Source organism: Hydra vulgaris, chromosome 06 (genome assembly GCF_038396675.1).
Source record: "Hydra vulgaris chromosome 06, alternate assembly HydraT2T_AEP".
Classification (NCBI taxonomy): domain Eukaryota; kingdom Metazoa; phylum Cnidaria; class Hydrozoa; order Anthoathecata; family Hydridae; genus Hydra; species Hydra vulgaris.
In genome coordinates, this window is record NC_088925.1 from 34,718,827 (window position 1) to 34,736,022 (window position 17,196).

General features: G+C 29.1%; 2 protein-coding genes across 2 annotated transcripts; one reads left to right on the forward strand and one right to left on the reverse strand.

Annotated features, from left to right (window-relative positions):
* Positions 1-613: 613 nt before the first annotated feature.
* On the forward strand, positions 614-10,935 carry LOC105849760 (ras-like GTP-binding protein RHO). Its single transcript, XM_065799939.1, has 2 exons — positions 614-1,003; positions 10,128-10,935. The coding sequence occupies exons 1-2, from the start codon at positions 803-805 to the stop codon at positions 10,560-10,562; spliced, it is 636 nt and encodes a 211-aa protein (XP_065656011.1). The 5' UTR covers positions 614-802; the 3' UTR covers positions 10,563-10,935.
* A 4,941-nt stretch (positions 10,936-15,876) lies between these two features.
* On the reverse strand, positions 15,877-16,311 carry LOC136081349 (protein GVQW3-like). Its single transcript, XM_065798661.1, has one exon. The coding sequence runs from the start codon at positions 16,309-16,311 to the stop codon at positions 15,877-15,879; it is 435 nt and encodes a 144-aa protein (XP_065654733.1).
* Positions 16,312-17,196: the final 885 nt, after the last annotated feature.

Below are 17,196 nucleotides of genomic sequence, written 5' to 3' on the forward strand. Positions count from 1 at the left end.
AGAATTGTGTCTATTTGCGGTTAACGCGATTTTATCAAGAAAAATTTTTAAAGAATATTTTATGATGTAATAAACATAAAAAAAGGGTTTGGTAATCTGCTGATTTTTCATTTTTTATAGTCTATTTATAGTCCGGTTTTTTCTGCAAATAAATGAGCATTTAAAATCTTAAGTGAATATTTGAACTGTTTAATAAATGATGGTAAGTCGTGACGGATGCTTTCGATTTCAAATAAAAAGTTCATCTGTTATTTAAAAAATTGTTTTATAAACATAAGAATATTTTGCATCTATTGACATCTAGTTTAACTAATACTTTTAAGTCGAACTTAATCAATAACATTTTTCAATATTTTTTAGAAATATCGAGGTTATTTTGAAAAAATATTTTCAAATAAATTATTAGTTCAATACGAGTTTAAGTTGTAGTGTAAAATGAATTATATATGTAATGTAATGATATATGTGATTTTATATATTGTAATGATATATGATATTTATATATGTAATGTAATGATATGTAATATGATATATGTGAAAATATGTTAAAAAAAGTTTTGATTACTAGTAGGATATTTAAAATGGATTACTTTGCATTTGATTACTTTTTTTTTTAGTTTTTTGGATTATTGTATTTACTTTAGTGTAACGAGTATTATAAAGTTATATACCATTAGGTATATACTAGCAACTTAACTTAAAGTTATGAAGGAAGAATTTTGATGAGTTGATAATAGTTGAATGATAATTTTTCCGGTTCAATGGTGTTAAAGAAAATATGCAAGTATAAAGCACAAAATAAATGCATATAAAATCAAAAAGAAATCAAATGAAATCATCAGAGAGTAGCCCTGTTTATAGAAAAAAATTAGTTATAGTTGGAGATGGCGCATGTGGAAAAACAAGTTTGTTATATGTATTCACAAAAGATATAATGCCAGCTGGTTATGTTCCTACAATTTTTGATAACTATGTGGCTGATATGGAGGTTGATAATAAACAAGTATGTATCTAATTCAACAAAATTATATATATATATATACATATACATATGCATATATATATATATATATATATATATATATATATAATATATATATATATATACATATACATATATATATATATATATATACATATATATATATATATATATATATATATATATATATATATATATATATATATATATATATATATATATATATATATATATATATATATATATATATATATATATATATATATATATATATTTCTTGTCACAGAGCACCACCACAAGGAGAATAGCGTTTAATAAGTTGGTTCTCCATTTCCAACCTTACCAATAATGTTTATGTGCTTCAAGCGGGATCATATAGTATAATAATGACATATAATTATATGTATATTATAAGTATATATGTAATTATGATACTATATATATATATATATATATATATATATATATATATATATATATATATATATATATATATTTATATATATATATATATAGTATCATAATTACATATATACAAGTATAATACTGACAGCATTAATCAAACCAAACCTTTGCATATAGTAATTATACATATATGAAAAACAAGGGTAATCATAATGAAATAAAAACATAAAGGTTGTCCTTATCCAAAAAATCAAGCAAGTCTTAGCTCATAGACCAGCATTTGGGTAGTTATCATGTATAAATCAAACTGCATTTATTCTATATGGTGCCAAGGAGGATCTCTTTCCATTCTAAATTAAGCCAGCCGTGCTAAAAAGGCACTCAACAGGTACACTGCCAATGCTCAATGCAAAATAAACCTGCAACAATAGAAATGATGTAAAATAAGCAACATTAAACTTCAGAAAAAAAATTAATGTTCATAATGCTAAACAACTTTTTTTTTTTCGAAAAAATTATAACCAATATGTATTTATTTAAAAAAAAATCAGAATCAACTATATTTTTATCTTAACTGTATATTTTAGTTGTTGTTATTTTTGTCACTAATATTAGTTTAATGTCAAAAATAAAAATATCTTCTACCTAGACTATGGATGCTAGAATAGAGAATTTTTCTGCATTATTTTTCCAAAACTGCAAGGCTAGTGATTGCTTGTCACAAATGGTAAAATAAAGATTTATTTCAGCTTGCAACCGATTGCTATTCTGTAATATCGCTCCAGAATTTAGTAGCAGTTTCTTGTAATAAAATTAGTCTAAGTTTTTTAAAATCCTGAGCTGCATTTGAGCTTTTACTATTTTGATTCTTCTCAATGTATGATGCAGAGAAATTAATCTTTTTATTTATGGTTCCTGTTTGTGGTAAAATGTTTGAAACAAATAAAGAAGTTTTTACTTTGTCAAAATGAATTACTGGATCAAAACAACACGCTAATTCTACTAAATTAGTAGCAACTAACCACTTCTCAATGCATTTTCCAACTAACTTTTTATATCGTTTTATAGCAGAAGAATCTGTGACTTGAACAATGCAACAAATTTTAATTTTGGTGTAACCAAAAAAACCGTGAGTGGAAGGCAAGACAAATTTGATAACAAGTAGAGTCAGTTCTTGAAATAGAGATAAAAAATTAAAAAAACAAAATCCAGAATTGGATTCTCTTCATCGTCTATTAGCTGGACAACATGAGTTGTAATTTTTTTGCACAACTCCTCATCTTTCACAGTTTCAATTTCATTTGATAGCATATATCCCTTTTATTACTTCTTTGCATTTGCTTACCAGTAAAGGTAATTCTGGAGTTTTTTTTAAGCTATCTGAGGTTAAAAGCAGATGAATTCCATGTGCGGTGCATGTTATACGTTCATAGCTTTGATAATTTTTTCATATTAGCTGCACCATCAGTTGTGTTAAATAATATAAAATATTTATCTTGAGGTAAAAATTCTTTTAAATTAGTTTTAAAAAATCAATAAAGTTGCTCAGAAGGTTGCGACTCCACTGGCTGAATAGCCAATGTGAAAATTTTAAATCTCCAATCATGCACAACACTTGAACGAATTTCAAAATAAGGTAAATGATTATGCTTGTCAGTCCAACCATCTGTCATCAAAGTTCCACTTACACATGATTGTAGAATATATATATATATATAGAGGCCTGAGCAGGAAGTGAGAGCTTTAGCTCACACTCTAGTGATCAACCGAAATTCCGTTTCGGTTATCGCTTTCAACTGAAATTTCAATTTGAAACGATACCATTTTTGGTTTCGGTACTTTTTATAAATTTGGTAAAATCAAAAATTTCGGTTAAAAAACATACCGAAAACCGAAAAAATTTAAGATTTTAAATTTTTATCTAATTTAAAAAAACAATTATTTTTGGGAATTTTCACAAAATATTTTGAGAATTTTCACAAATACTTCAAAAAAACCTTGTTTAGCAAAGAAAATCTGCCAGTTGTTAACTTTCGCTATTAACTTATATTGCCAACTTATGTATTAAATCTCAATTTATGAAACACGTGTAATCAATTCTAACACAATACATATATTTGAAAAAAAAACTAATGTAAAATTGCATTTTAAATAAAATTTTCTTATGAAAATAATTTTTCAAGCCGAAATGTCAGTATCAGTTTCGGTAACATATTTGCCGTAATATTAGTTTCGGTACCCAATGAGAGTACCCAAAATTTAAGTTTATTTCAGTTTCGGCTTTTTTTCTGTTTTGGTTGATCACACTCCCTTAAAACAGTTTGCGGAAGTAATTTATCGCTTTTGCAAAAGTATAATTTTTTCTCTCAAAAGGTATAATTTTCTTTGTAACTAAAATAAAAAACACAAAAATATTTTTATAAAAAAAAAATTAATTAAAAATTGTTTGCATAATAAACTGCAATGCTTTTTAAAAGGCACGGTTGTTGCACAAAAAAAAAAGTTAAAAAAGGCTCAGATTTAAATGCAAATGTTTATTTTATAAATTATAAGCAAATTATATTTTATAAATTATAGTTTATATGCAAAATTTTGATTAGATAAGACCATTTGATAAATGTGAAATTATTACACTCTAAATAATATTGATAAAATTATTTAACTGAAAAAATAAAAAATATTGCACTCTAAATTATTGCAAATATTATGTAATGAATTATATATAGTTATTTATATAATGTATTATTTACTTTTATTGTAGAATTTTTAATTGTTGTAATAATTCTTAAAATGTATTCAATTACAATAAGAAAATATAAAATTTTTTTTACAAGCAGTAAAAGCGTTTATATCTCTTTGTCAAATTTTTTATCAAATAAGTAATGTTTTAAATAAATGATATCTAGTACGAAAACCCAAAGACAACGCTCGTCTATAGAATTTTTTAGTAATAATTAAGGTGCAATAAATGACACTTGTTATCTACATATTCTTGTAACATTAATTGTAACATTAGGCTGATGCAGATGTATTTTTAATACATTGTTTCCAGTTTAGGATGTTGCTGGATCTTCTTGACTCAATGCATGGGTTTTGCTTGTGTCTCTGTTTATATGACTAGGCAACTCATTCTATTATCTCCTAATGAGGGTACAGCTCTCAACTCACTTAATGGTTCTGAAGCCGACTGGTAGTCAGGTTTCCTGAACTCTGTGATAGCTCTCAGAGAGGCTGATTCCATCACCACTTCACTCTATTGTCTTACTCTCTGTTCTATATCTCTCTCCTTCATCTCAAGACTGCACTCTTTTTGATGTTATTTCTGATCGAATTGACCAAGCCCTCTCTCTTTATCCATCAGCTAGTTGTTGTCGGTGACTTTAATGTTCACCACTCTGAATGGCTTGGCTCTAGTGTCAGTGTCTCTGCAGCCATTAAAGCCCACAACTTTTACCTTTCTCAATCCCTAATTTATATAGTCAACTTTCCAACTCGCTTTCCAGACAACCCAAATCATTTACCTGACTTATGTCTTGTTTCTGATCCAAGTCAGTGCTAAGTTTCTCCACATTCACCCTTAAGTGCTTTTGATCACAGTTTGATCTCTCTAAAACTATTATCTCATTCTTCTTCTTCATCTGAATCCCCCTATCATCGTATCTCTTTCAACTACCTTAAAGCTCTTCTCCATGGTTTTCTTCACATTGTGCTGCTGCAATTGCCAATCAAAACCATTACTTCCATATCTATCAGAAAAACAATTCTCCAGAAAACAGACACGTTTATTACTGCTAGAAACCATTGTAAAAAGGTTTTGTCTAATGCCAAAGCCCACTATTTTCAGGTCATGAAATCTCGTATTTCATCACAAAAATTAGGCTCTTGTGACTTCTGGAGAATCTTTAACAGTATCAATAATAAGGGCAAATCTGTAATTCCACCTCTCTTGTATGGTTCAGACTTTGTGACCTCTCCTAAAGACAAAGCTGAATTGTTTGCTAAGAACTTTTCATCAATATCATCTCTTAATTCCACTAGTTGCGCTCTAATTACTGTCTCTTCTTTTTGAATCTTTAATCAAGAAACACTTAATCTCACATCTTGAATCTGATAACTTACTTTCTGATCATCAATATGGATTTTGATCTTCTTGTCCTACAGCTGATTTGCTAACAATAATAACAGATAGGTTTTATTGTGCATTAAATAAAGGTGGAAAGGTTAAAGTCATTGCTCTTGACATTTCTAAAGCTTCTGATAAAGTTTGGCATGCTGTTCTTTTCTATGAGATTTCTTCTTACAGTGTATCTGGTAACATCTTTAAGGTTATTGAATCTTTCCTTTCCAATCATAGTATAAAAGTTGTCCTCAATGGACAGCACTTTTCTTCTTATTCTGTAACTTCAGAGGTTCCTCAAGGTTCTATCCTTGGCCCTATGCTCTTTTTAATTTATATTAACAATCTTTCATCTTTTAAATTAACTAACCAATGAGTCATCTACCCTTCATCTTCTAGGATTAACTTTTACTTCCAATCTTTCTTGGAAACCATATATCAAATTTGTTGCAAAATTAACATCTGCTAAGGTTGCATCTCTTAATTGAGCTCAACATTTTCTTACTCCGGATTCTATTCTTTATTTCTATAAATCTCAAATCCTGCCTTATATGGAATACTGTTGCCATATCTGGGGCGAATCTTCTAATGATGCTCTTTCTCTTTTAGGCAAGGTGCAAGAACTCATTGTAAACATAGTTGGACCTGCTCTTGCAGCCAACCTCCAACCATTATCACATCATCATAATGTTGCTTCTCTTTCTCTTTTCAACAAATACTATAATGGGTACTGCTCTTAAGAGCTAGTGTCTCTTGTGCCATCTTCTAAAATTCATTCTTGTGTTACTCGTCATTCAATTAAATCTTATCCTTTTACTGTGACTGTTCCTTAGTGCTCCAAAAACTCCTATTTGTCTAATTTTTTTCTTTTCCTTCATCTTGCTTTCCCGATTCATATAATTTGCAATCTTTTAAGTTGTCTGTCAATTGTTATCTTGCTCTGCAATCTTTATCTTTTCTCTTCCAATAACTTCCTACTCTAATTAGTGGTTGCTTGCAGCCTTGTTAGAAGCAAAGATGTCTAAAAAAATAGTAATAGTAATATGCTTGAAACAAGTATGAAACCAAATTTTTTATTTAATAAGAAATTTTTAAATGAATAGCTCATACAAAAACCAAAAGCTCTCTTAAGAAGCTGTTTCTCCATTTTCATGCTGAATTAATTTAGCATGAAAATGAAGCTAAAATGTTCAAATTATTGTTGGTCAGATTTTATACTCTAAAAAATATATATTTCAAGAAAATAACAAAAGAATTTTTGCAATTTTCATGTAATGTAAGATAACAAAAACATGATAAAGTTTTGTTTTTTATAAAGTTTAGTTAAAAAACTTATGTTTTTTAATAATATATTCGAAAGAATATTAAATGTTACTTTTTTACATTTAAAGGTTTAAATAACGATGCTTAGCTAAAGCACTTTTTTATTTTAAATTCTCACCAAAACTTTTTGTATTAGGAGAATTTAGAGATTAAAATCTTTTATTTATTTTTTAATGTTAATCAAAATTATTTATATTATTGTTTTTTATTGGTTTATGTATTCTTATTTTGGTTGATATATAAATATACATAAGAAATAACATAAATAAAAATAAGAATTATATAAATATTTTTATTTACACATAAAAAAAAAAAGAGTTATTTGCTATTCTTGTAAAATAAAAAAAATTCAGTTAAAACCTTTTTTATTTTTGTTTTAGTTAAACAAATCGTTTGTAAATGCAATTAAGGGGGGTCATCCATAAAGCATATCACTCTATATTTGTCAATTCTTAACCCCTTCTCTCCTGTCACAAACGATCACATATACCTGAATCTCCCTCCTAAACTATGATAGCAGTTTTTACATCAAAAATATTTTATTAGATTTAAATACTTTGCAGTATTTTAAAAATTCAACCTAATGAAAATAAGGCAATACGCATTAACATAAGAAACGTAAGTAAAAACCAAAATGATATTTAAATAACTCAAATAGTTGTTAATAAAGTTGCAATACTAAAATAATTTTTTAAAGTTACTTTTGGTCTTGCGGAAAAACTGTTTCTGATTTGATAAATATCATAAATGTTATGAAAAATCACTCAGGAAGAGTACCATCAGTTTCTTTGTTAATTATTTTTATTGAATGAGTTCAATATTTTTGCAATTTTTTTTGTTATGTAACTATAACTCTTAGTAATAGATATAAAAAATCTATGATAATAGTTTCTCGGCAACGTAAGTGATGTAATGTAAGTTAAATATACAGTACCAAAAAAACCGGTTTATTTTCCTTAGCCGGTCACCTCTGATAAATTTTTATATATTTTTTTAATTGGTATAGAGTTCTCAACAACTTGTGAAAGTTTCTAATACAAACTGCTTTACTGATTTGCAGAAATCTAACCTAAAATTTGAAGCAATTTTTTTACCTCGTTTTCCGTGTAACGTAAGTTAAGTGGTATTTTCAGTAATAAGTTCGCCTTCTTGGCCAGACTCAATACTTTTTAGTTAATTTTATTCTTTAGACTAACAGCTTTCATACAAAATAGCTAAAAGTTTAATTTACAGTTAATAAATAGGCAAATATTTGATAGACTTGTTCCGTGTGTAACGTTACTTAAAAATGGACTTATATATTTATATATATGTAAAATATATATATATATATATATATATATATATATACATATATATATGTATATATATATATATATATATATATATATATATATATATATATATATATATATATATATATATATATATATATATATATATATATATATATATATATATATATACAACCCGTAGATGTCGTCCGAAAGTTTAAAAAAAAACACAAAAACGCAAATTTAATTGAATATTCTGGTCAATTAAATTTGCGTTTTTGTGGTTTTTTTAAAAAACGATTTATTTGTAATTAAATTAATGGTTTTTACTTTCGTCCAACACGCAAATGTTGGACGAAAGTCAAAAGTAATTAAAAGTGACATATGTGTTGGCGTAAGAATCACTTTTTTCCTTCCGCTCTTCCCAAAGACAACAAACTATAGATCTATATATATATATATATATATATATATATATATATATATATATATATATATATATATATATATATATATATCCAGGATGATTTTCCTCCAGCCAATGTAATGAATAACTAAGATTTAAGGCTAAGGCCATAAGGTAAAGCAGAGAAGAAAAGGTTGGATTCTTTTTGATTCTGTCACCTGTCAGCAAATCTTGATATTCTGCAACAAGCCCTTAAATCTGTCAGACAAGTAATGTAACAAAACCTTAAATAGCGGAGTGTGATTAAACTTATGCAGGGCAACAATTGAAGGTTTCATTTATTCATTTTGTTTTATAACTCATTCTCTTCTTATTCATTATTCATTTTTATCTCATTAAATTCTCATTCATTTCATAACCCATTCTTTTGTTATACAATTCTTACTCTGCAACAAATCTGTAGTCTTTTCAAAAAAGTTAAAGGATTTCTACTAGTTCGCGCAGCATCACCATCTCATGTTGATTCAAGTTAAGGTTACTACAGTCTCCCTTAAGCAAATCCAAAAATTTTAAACGAGTTAAACTAATGATAATAGGCAGTTATAAATAGAACTAATAATCAAATAAACATACAGGAACTTACAGACAACTGAACACAAACATACATATATACATAGTGAATTACGAGTAGATGAACACCATGCTAGAGGTTTGATTAAAACACAAACATACATTTATATAAAGTCACTTAGAGGTGAACCAGTACCTCGCCAGAGGTCCATACAGAACACAAACATACAAATATATAAAAAAACCCACTCACTAAACATCATCAGAGATAATGTGAAGCAGTTCCGCTTCCACTTCATAAATTATTTTTACCTTTTTAGTTGACAAACATGAAAACTGATTTTATGTTATACTACATTATTTATGTTAGACTATAAACATTTTTTGTTTGGTAAGATTTAAATAGATATTTTTAAGTACTATTTTAATGAAGTAGTTAACGTTTTAAAACAAACTATTGTGACAAAAGTTTAAGTTACAAATACATAAAATATGCTCATTATTTACATATGTAATAAATTCAGATAAAATAAAGTTTAAAACTAACCTTAATATTGAAATCATCTAATAAAAAAATTCAGCTTCAAAAGAAAAACTTGTCTATTGTTTTATCACAACATAAATAAACGAAATGTAAAAAAAAAAATTCTAAATCTAAGCAAAATAATCAAGCAGGCATGTGAACATTTATTTAGACGATGTTAGTTTTATAAGTTACATTCAGGTATTAGAAGTAAAGCGACAACCGGCAATAAAGCATAACTTAAAAAAACCTTACTTTTAACTAACTTAGCTTGACTATTGAAATTTCTAAGAGTTTGGTTTCTATGTAATGATTGTTTGGTTTGTTTTTACATAATAGTTGTTTGGTTTCTATATAATAATTGGTTTTATCACTTCACAGGCGCAATGTTTATTAAAAGTATGTACAAATAAAATAAGCTACCTTATATACAAAAGATATTTCTCATATTTAACCATGTTATGCTTAGGTTTAACCTGATTAATTTTTAGTGCAATGTATGTGTGTATGTTTGTGTATGTTAATAGGTAGAATTAGCACTTTTTGACACAGCTGGACAGGAGGAGTATGACCAGTTAAGAATACTTATGTACCCAAATACTGATGTTGTTATCATTTGTTACAGTATTGACAATCCAGATAGCCTAATAAATGTGTTACAAAAATGGACACCAGAAGTTAAACATTATTGCCCTGGTGTACCAATAATACTTTGTGGAAATAAAAAAGATTTGAGAAATAACGACGGTTTAAAGCGTGACCTCGAAGATGTCAACAAAAAACCTCTGACTTTAGAAGAAGGACTGTTAGCATCAGAAAAAATTGATGCCAAAGGTTTTATTGAATGCTCAGCATTAACAAAAGCTGGAGTTATGTCTTTATTTGAGACTGCTGCTCGTCATTCAATGAAGAAAAAAATTACAAAGTATAAGCAAATAAAGCAAATATGTAGTATAATATAGTAAAAAAAAGATAAAAAATGTGATCAGGTAACTTTAAAAATCATTTTATTGAAAAGTGAAAGTAAAAATTTTTATAATGCTTTAAATGTAAATGTTATACTTGTATATTTTATGATGGATGTTATACTTGTATATTTTATGATGGATGTTATACTTGTATATTTTATGATGGATGTTATACTTGTAGATTTTATGATGGATGTTATACTTGTAGATTTTATTATGAATGTTATACTTGTATAATTTGTAATAAATGTTATACTTCTGTACTTTGTGATTAATGTCATACTTGTATATTTTATGATATATGTTATACTTGTATATTTAATGTGTTACAACTGTATATTCTGTTATAAACACTTGTATATTTTGACATTTTAATATTTCTAATATCGTAATCTTTTAAGCCTAAATTATATTTTATTGAAAATATAAATATTTAAATCAAATGCAAAAGTTCCTGCGTCCATACTGCGCAGATTTACCTGCGTTTATACTGTGCAGATTTACCTGCGTCTATGCTGTGCAATATGTGAACATTGTATCCAGAACAAAATCTAAGGCTAAAAGTTAATTCTATTATAAATTATTTTTTATTCATGATTTTAAAAGATAGACAAAATGTATAGTTTTTGACCGTACATGGAGCCTTCTACAATGTATAGAAATGAAATTAAAAAAAGGTAGCTGAATATGTTAGAAACATCAACGAATATATCACAACTGGTCATCAGATAGTTTGGTTAGATAAAACAAATTTTACCCTTTTACGTAGAAAACTTTTACTAGAAAATTAAAACTTTTACTAGAAATATTAAAATAAGTATAGAAATGGTTGAAAGGACTTACCAATACCCAAATTTTACGGGTTCAGACTAGACACAAGATAATCGGTATCGTATAAGTTGATACCGAGAAGAATGGTCTCGTATCGCGTGGTATCGCTTATATATTAATGTCAATACTATCAGTATCGGTTCGATACCGAGAAGGAAGGTCTCGTATCGTGTGGTATCGCTTATGTCCCAATGTTGATACTATCAGTATTGCTTCGATACCAAACGATACCGATAATAAAAAGAATCGTATAGTATCGCATGGTCTCGAATCGATACTCAATAAAACAAAAAATTAAAATGTGACTTTTTGAATTTTTTATTAACAAAATACAAGTACAATTGCTTTTTAGAGATTTTGTTATTGTTTTTTAATAATCTACAATACTTTGGCTATCGCCCATTCGTTGTTTTTTCCTTTGCCGTACTTTCGTTGGTATTTTAGAATTTTCTTCTATTAATATTGGCAAAGATAAGTCTGATTTATGTCCTTTCATTTTTTTCGTTCGATGGGCCATTTTTTAATGTAATTTTCAAGAGCGGAATAGTTCTGCATTATAAATGCAAAATTATCTGCCTTGTCACTATCAAGATTGTATCTAAGATCAGTGATGGCAAGGCCAAAAGCAGAAAATGCTCTTTCAGATGATGCAGAGGTTGGTGGAGTTGTCACCCAAGATCTTGCATTTCAAGTTTAATAGGAGGGTTTTCGTGTATATGATGTGAATTAGTATCTTCCTTATACTTTGCTAAAATAATATTGTACTCATTTTCCTCCAAACCTTGTGCATTATCAGCAAGGGAATTGTTACTAACGTTGTTATTATTGGAGCTTGAGACAGACAATGAAGAATTCTCAACGTATTCTTTGTTTGTGAGATGGTTTTCAACCAGTTTTTGAATATTTTCATCATCAACATCAAGAAGATGTCCACGAAAAAATGGATGAAGGTAATGTCCTAGTGCAAATGCGGGTAATTTACGGCTATTGTCTGGGAATCTCTTATTTAGTTCTGATAATAAGTCCTCCAAGAATTTTTCTACTAATTTGTTGTTTCCACGAGTAACATAATTATTTTTTTCTTTCTCGATGAAGTTGATGAGTGCTGTTACTTTCCACAGTGACATGTAAATTCGGATCTCTGTGTCAGAAGATAAAAAAACTGATAATTCTTTAACAGATTTAAGCACTAGAATAATAGCTTCAAAGAGTAGGAACTGTTCATCTGTAGGTACGGTTTTCTTCCAATCATCACCTTCTGTACCGCATAAGTATATGAGTGGAACCTTTCGTCGAAGCATGACGTTTAGCGTATCGTTATGGCTGTTCCATCTCGAGGTTACTGTGAAGGTATTTTGAGATAAAATAACTGTTTATTTTTGACAAACCTTTATCTTATATATAAAAAGGATATCAAAACAATAGTAATAGTATTGCACGAACTTCAGTTCGTACAATACTATTACTTTTGTTTTGATCTACTATTACCATTGTTTTGATACTAATACTTCAGAACCATTCTCTTTTGCTAATGATAGTGTCTAAGGTTATAGAGTTTATATCTATACTACTCACTCTCTCCTCTCTCTCTCCTCTCTCCTCTCTCTCTCTCCTCTCCTCTCTCTCTCTCTCTCTCTCTCTCTCTCTCTCTCTCTCTCTCTCTCTCTCTCTCTCTCTCTCTCTCTTCTCTCTCCTCTGTAAATAAAAGTTGACTTCCTTCTGGACAAAACAAGTGCAACTCGACAAAATGTTGATCAAGCTGTATTTCGCTATCAATATTTCGTGTCGAATCCTTTGTTGTCGATCACAGCCTTGCATCTTCGAGGCATAGATTTGATCAGGTGATCAATGAAACTTTGTGGAATCGCTGCCCAGGCCTTTTGGATTTGTTCAAACAGTTGATCCTTATTACGAACACCTTCACGATTAATTCTGCGGTTGACGATCTCCCACAGATTCTCGATAGGGTTGAGATCCGAAGATTGAGGCGGCCAATCCATCACCGATAGGTGGTTGTCTTGAAACCACTGCTTGACTACTTTTGCAGTATGTTTCATATCGTTGTCTTGATGAAAAACCCATTTTATTGGCATATTCCATTCAGCATGAGGTAACATAACATCTTTCAGGATATTTCTATACATGAAACGGTCCATTATTCCATCGTTTCGATGTATTGGACCTAGACCGTTAGCAGAAAAACGCCCCCAGACCATTACATTGCCTCCACCATGCTTCACGGTCTTATGGCAGTAACGTAAATCGAGGCGTTTTCCGGCCGGTCTACGTACACGACAAATGGCATCGCTCCCAATGATGTTGAACTTCGATTCATCACTGAACAGGACAGTTCGCCATTTTTGCACATTCCAGTCAATATGAGATGTAGCAAACAGGAGTCTTTTCTTCTGGTTTTTTAGTGAAATCAGCGGTTTCTTTGCAGGGCGTCGAGAAAACAATCCGGCTTCAACAGCACGTTGTCTGATTGTTCGGTCCGATACAGGCAGCTCTAATTGCTTTTGTATCTCGACTGATGATATCCAGGGATCCTTCTTGACGGATCTGACGATCATAGAATCCTCTCTAGAAGCGGTGGAACGCGGTCTTCCAGCTTTGTTATCTGCTGCCAAACTTCCCCGTAGAACGATATTTGGAACATAGTCTTGATACGGTCCATTTTTTCACGCGAAATTTATCACAAATACTTTTTTGTGACATTCCACTTACGTAATCGCCAATAATTTTCTTTCTTAGTTCCAATCCAAGACTGTCGGGAGCTATTTTTGCACTTGAAGTCATAAAAATAATAAAAATAAATAATCACGCTTCTCAAGGCTTACCGTGTTACATTTGCCTTGTGATGATACAATAATGCTCTGTGGAACACAACGTCTTAGTTCAACGTCTGATTGACTTCCATATACTAACTGAGTTACATGTCGATTTACATGTCTCTTATATAGTAAAATGAACCTGTGTGAACCTGTTCTGGAAGATTCTAGATGCTTCTTTTCGATGCTTCTGGAAGCTTCTGGATGCGTCTGGATGCTTCGGAATGTTTCTGGAATTTCTAGATGCTACTGGATGCTTCCAGATGCTTCTTCTGGAAACTTCTGCATGCTTCTGGAAACTTCTGGATACTTCCTTTAATTATTAAAAAACTTCCGTGACGTTGACAAGGACCAGACTTAAGAAAATGAAACAAACCAAAACAGTTGCATTTGTTTTGTCCGCTGCAAAATGGCACTTGTCAACGAAATTCTGCCTGTGTGCTGTCACCTGTAATTGCTCATGTCATGGCATGCTATGACTCCAGACTCCTGAACTGTTTGCTGTGGTAGTATAGTTCGTTTCGTTTTTAAGACATGTAAAATTAGGAACACTTTTTAGTGTTCCTAATTTTACATGTCTTAAAAACATTGTTCGATGTTGGTTGCAAATGTTTTGTCCAATACTGTATATATATATATATATATATATATATATATATATATATATATATATATATATATATATATATATATATATATATATATATATATATATATATATATATATATATATATATATATATATATGTATATATATATATATATATATTTATATTTTTTGTATATATATATGTATATATATATATGTATATATATATGTATATATATATGTATATATATATATATATATATATATATATATATATATATATATATATATATATATATATATATATATATATATATATATATATATATATATATATATATATATGTATACTACTGTGATCAAAAAGTAAGGTGAGTTTTTTTATAAAATGAAAAATCTTTATTTATTCTTCCAAATCTGTATCGTCCCCCTTACAATAATCCCCCCCGGCCCCAATGCATTTTTGCCAACGTTTTTTCCAGTCTTCGAAGCATGCCGAAATATCCTCGGTAGGGATAGCCTTAAATGCGCGTGCCGATTCACGTTGGATCTCTTCAATGGACTCAAAACGATTTCCCCGGAGTGGTCTCTTGAGCTTTGGGAACAGCCAGAAGTCACACTGTGCTAAGTCGGGCGAATACGGTGGTTGTGGAGCAACATGGGTAGAGTTTTTGGCGAAAAACTCACGAAGAACCAGTGCTGTGTGCGAAGGCGCATTATCGTGGTGCAAATTCCAAGAGTTATTGGCCCATAAATCCGGTCTCTTTTTGCAAATAGCTTCACGCAAACGTCGCATTACGCTTAAATAATATTCCTTGTTGACAGTTTGGCCAGTTGGAAGCAATTCGTAGTGCACGACACCACAATAATAAAAAAAAACAGTCAACATGACCTTGATTTTTGAGCGACTTTGACATGGTTGCTTTGGTCTCGGCTCGCCTTTTTCACGGTATTCACTCGATTGGTCGGTTGTTTCAGGGTCGTATGCGTAGACTTGGGTATATATATATATATATACCCAAGTCTCATCGCCAGTAATAATTTGTTTGTAGACGTCTTAATAGTCAGAATGTATTGCTTCACACGTTTTAACGCGACGCTCTTTTTCAAAGAAATTGAGAAATTTCGGCACCAAACGTGATTTGAGTCTTCTGAGGCCCAAATGATCCTTCAAAATCGCTTGCACCGACCCAAATGATATTCCAACCATGTCAACAAGGTCTCGAATGGTTAACCGACGATTTGCAAGCACCAATTCTTTGATTTTGTTGATGTGGCGATCATCAATCGAAGTCGTTGGTCGTCCGGAGCGTTCCAAGTCATCAACACGTTCTCGGCCTTCTTTGAAGTCTTTGTACCACTTGTAAACATTTTTTTGAGACATAGTCTCTTCACCGAAGGCCTTTTGCAACATTCGATACGTTTCAGCAGCAGAAATATTATTCCGCAAACAAAATTTAATAGCACTTCTTTGCTCAACAAAATTAGACATCGTGAAAATCGCCGAATGCACTTTTGGTACTTCAGAAACAAGCGGAAACAAAAAAAAAATAATTATGAGTTTGACATGTAATTTGGCGCAAATGTTAATGACATTCCTACCAACTTAAAAATAAAAAAGATTGGACGATTCGAATAAGGCGGGAAGTTTAAATTAAAAATTCACCTTACTTTTTGATCTCAGTAGTTTATATATATATATATATATATATATATATATATATATATAAATATATATATATATATATATATATATATATATATATATATATATATATATATATATATACATATATGTTTACAAATAGTAAATTACTAATGATGCGTAAACATCTTTAATATTTATATTCTTCTTTTCTTTTTTTCTTTTCTTTTACCGTTAAAAAAACGCGACCGCCATTTGCGAAGACTGTCCCTATTTTTGTTGTTGTTTATAATACATTATTATTATTGTTATTATCATTTATATTACTGGTAACGTTATGATTTTTTGATGATTTATGAAAATATTATTAGGTGTTTACGCATCATTAGTAATTTACTATTTGTAAACATATATGTATATATATATATATATATATATATATATATATATATATATATATATATATATATATATATATATATATATATATATATATATATGTATATATATATATATGTATATATATATATATGTATATATATATATATATATATATATATATATATATATATATATATATATATATATGTATATATATATATGTATGTATATATATATATATATATATATATATATATATATATATATATATATATATATATATATATATGTATATATATATATATGTATATATATATATGTATATATATATATATATATATATATATATAT

Bases quoted from the DNA above. Each gene is read 5' to 3' on its own strand.
- LOC105849760 (XM_065799939.1), top strand. From the start codon at position 803: ATGCATATAAAATCAAAAAGAAATCAAATGAAATCATCAGAGAGTAGC. The intron at 1,004-10,127 runs GTATGTATCTAA...GTATGTTAATAG, and splicing joins TGGAGGTTGATAATAAACAA to GTAGAATTAGCACTTTTTGA.
- LOC136081349 (XM_065798661.1), bottom strand. From the start codon at position 16,311: ATGTCTAATTTTGTTGAGCAAAGAAGTGCTATTAAATTTTGTTTGCGG.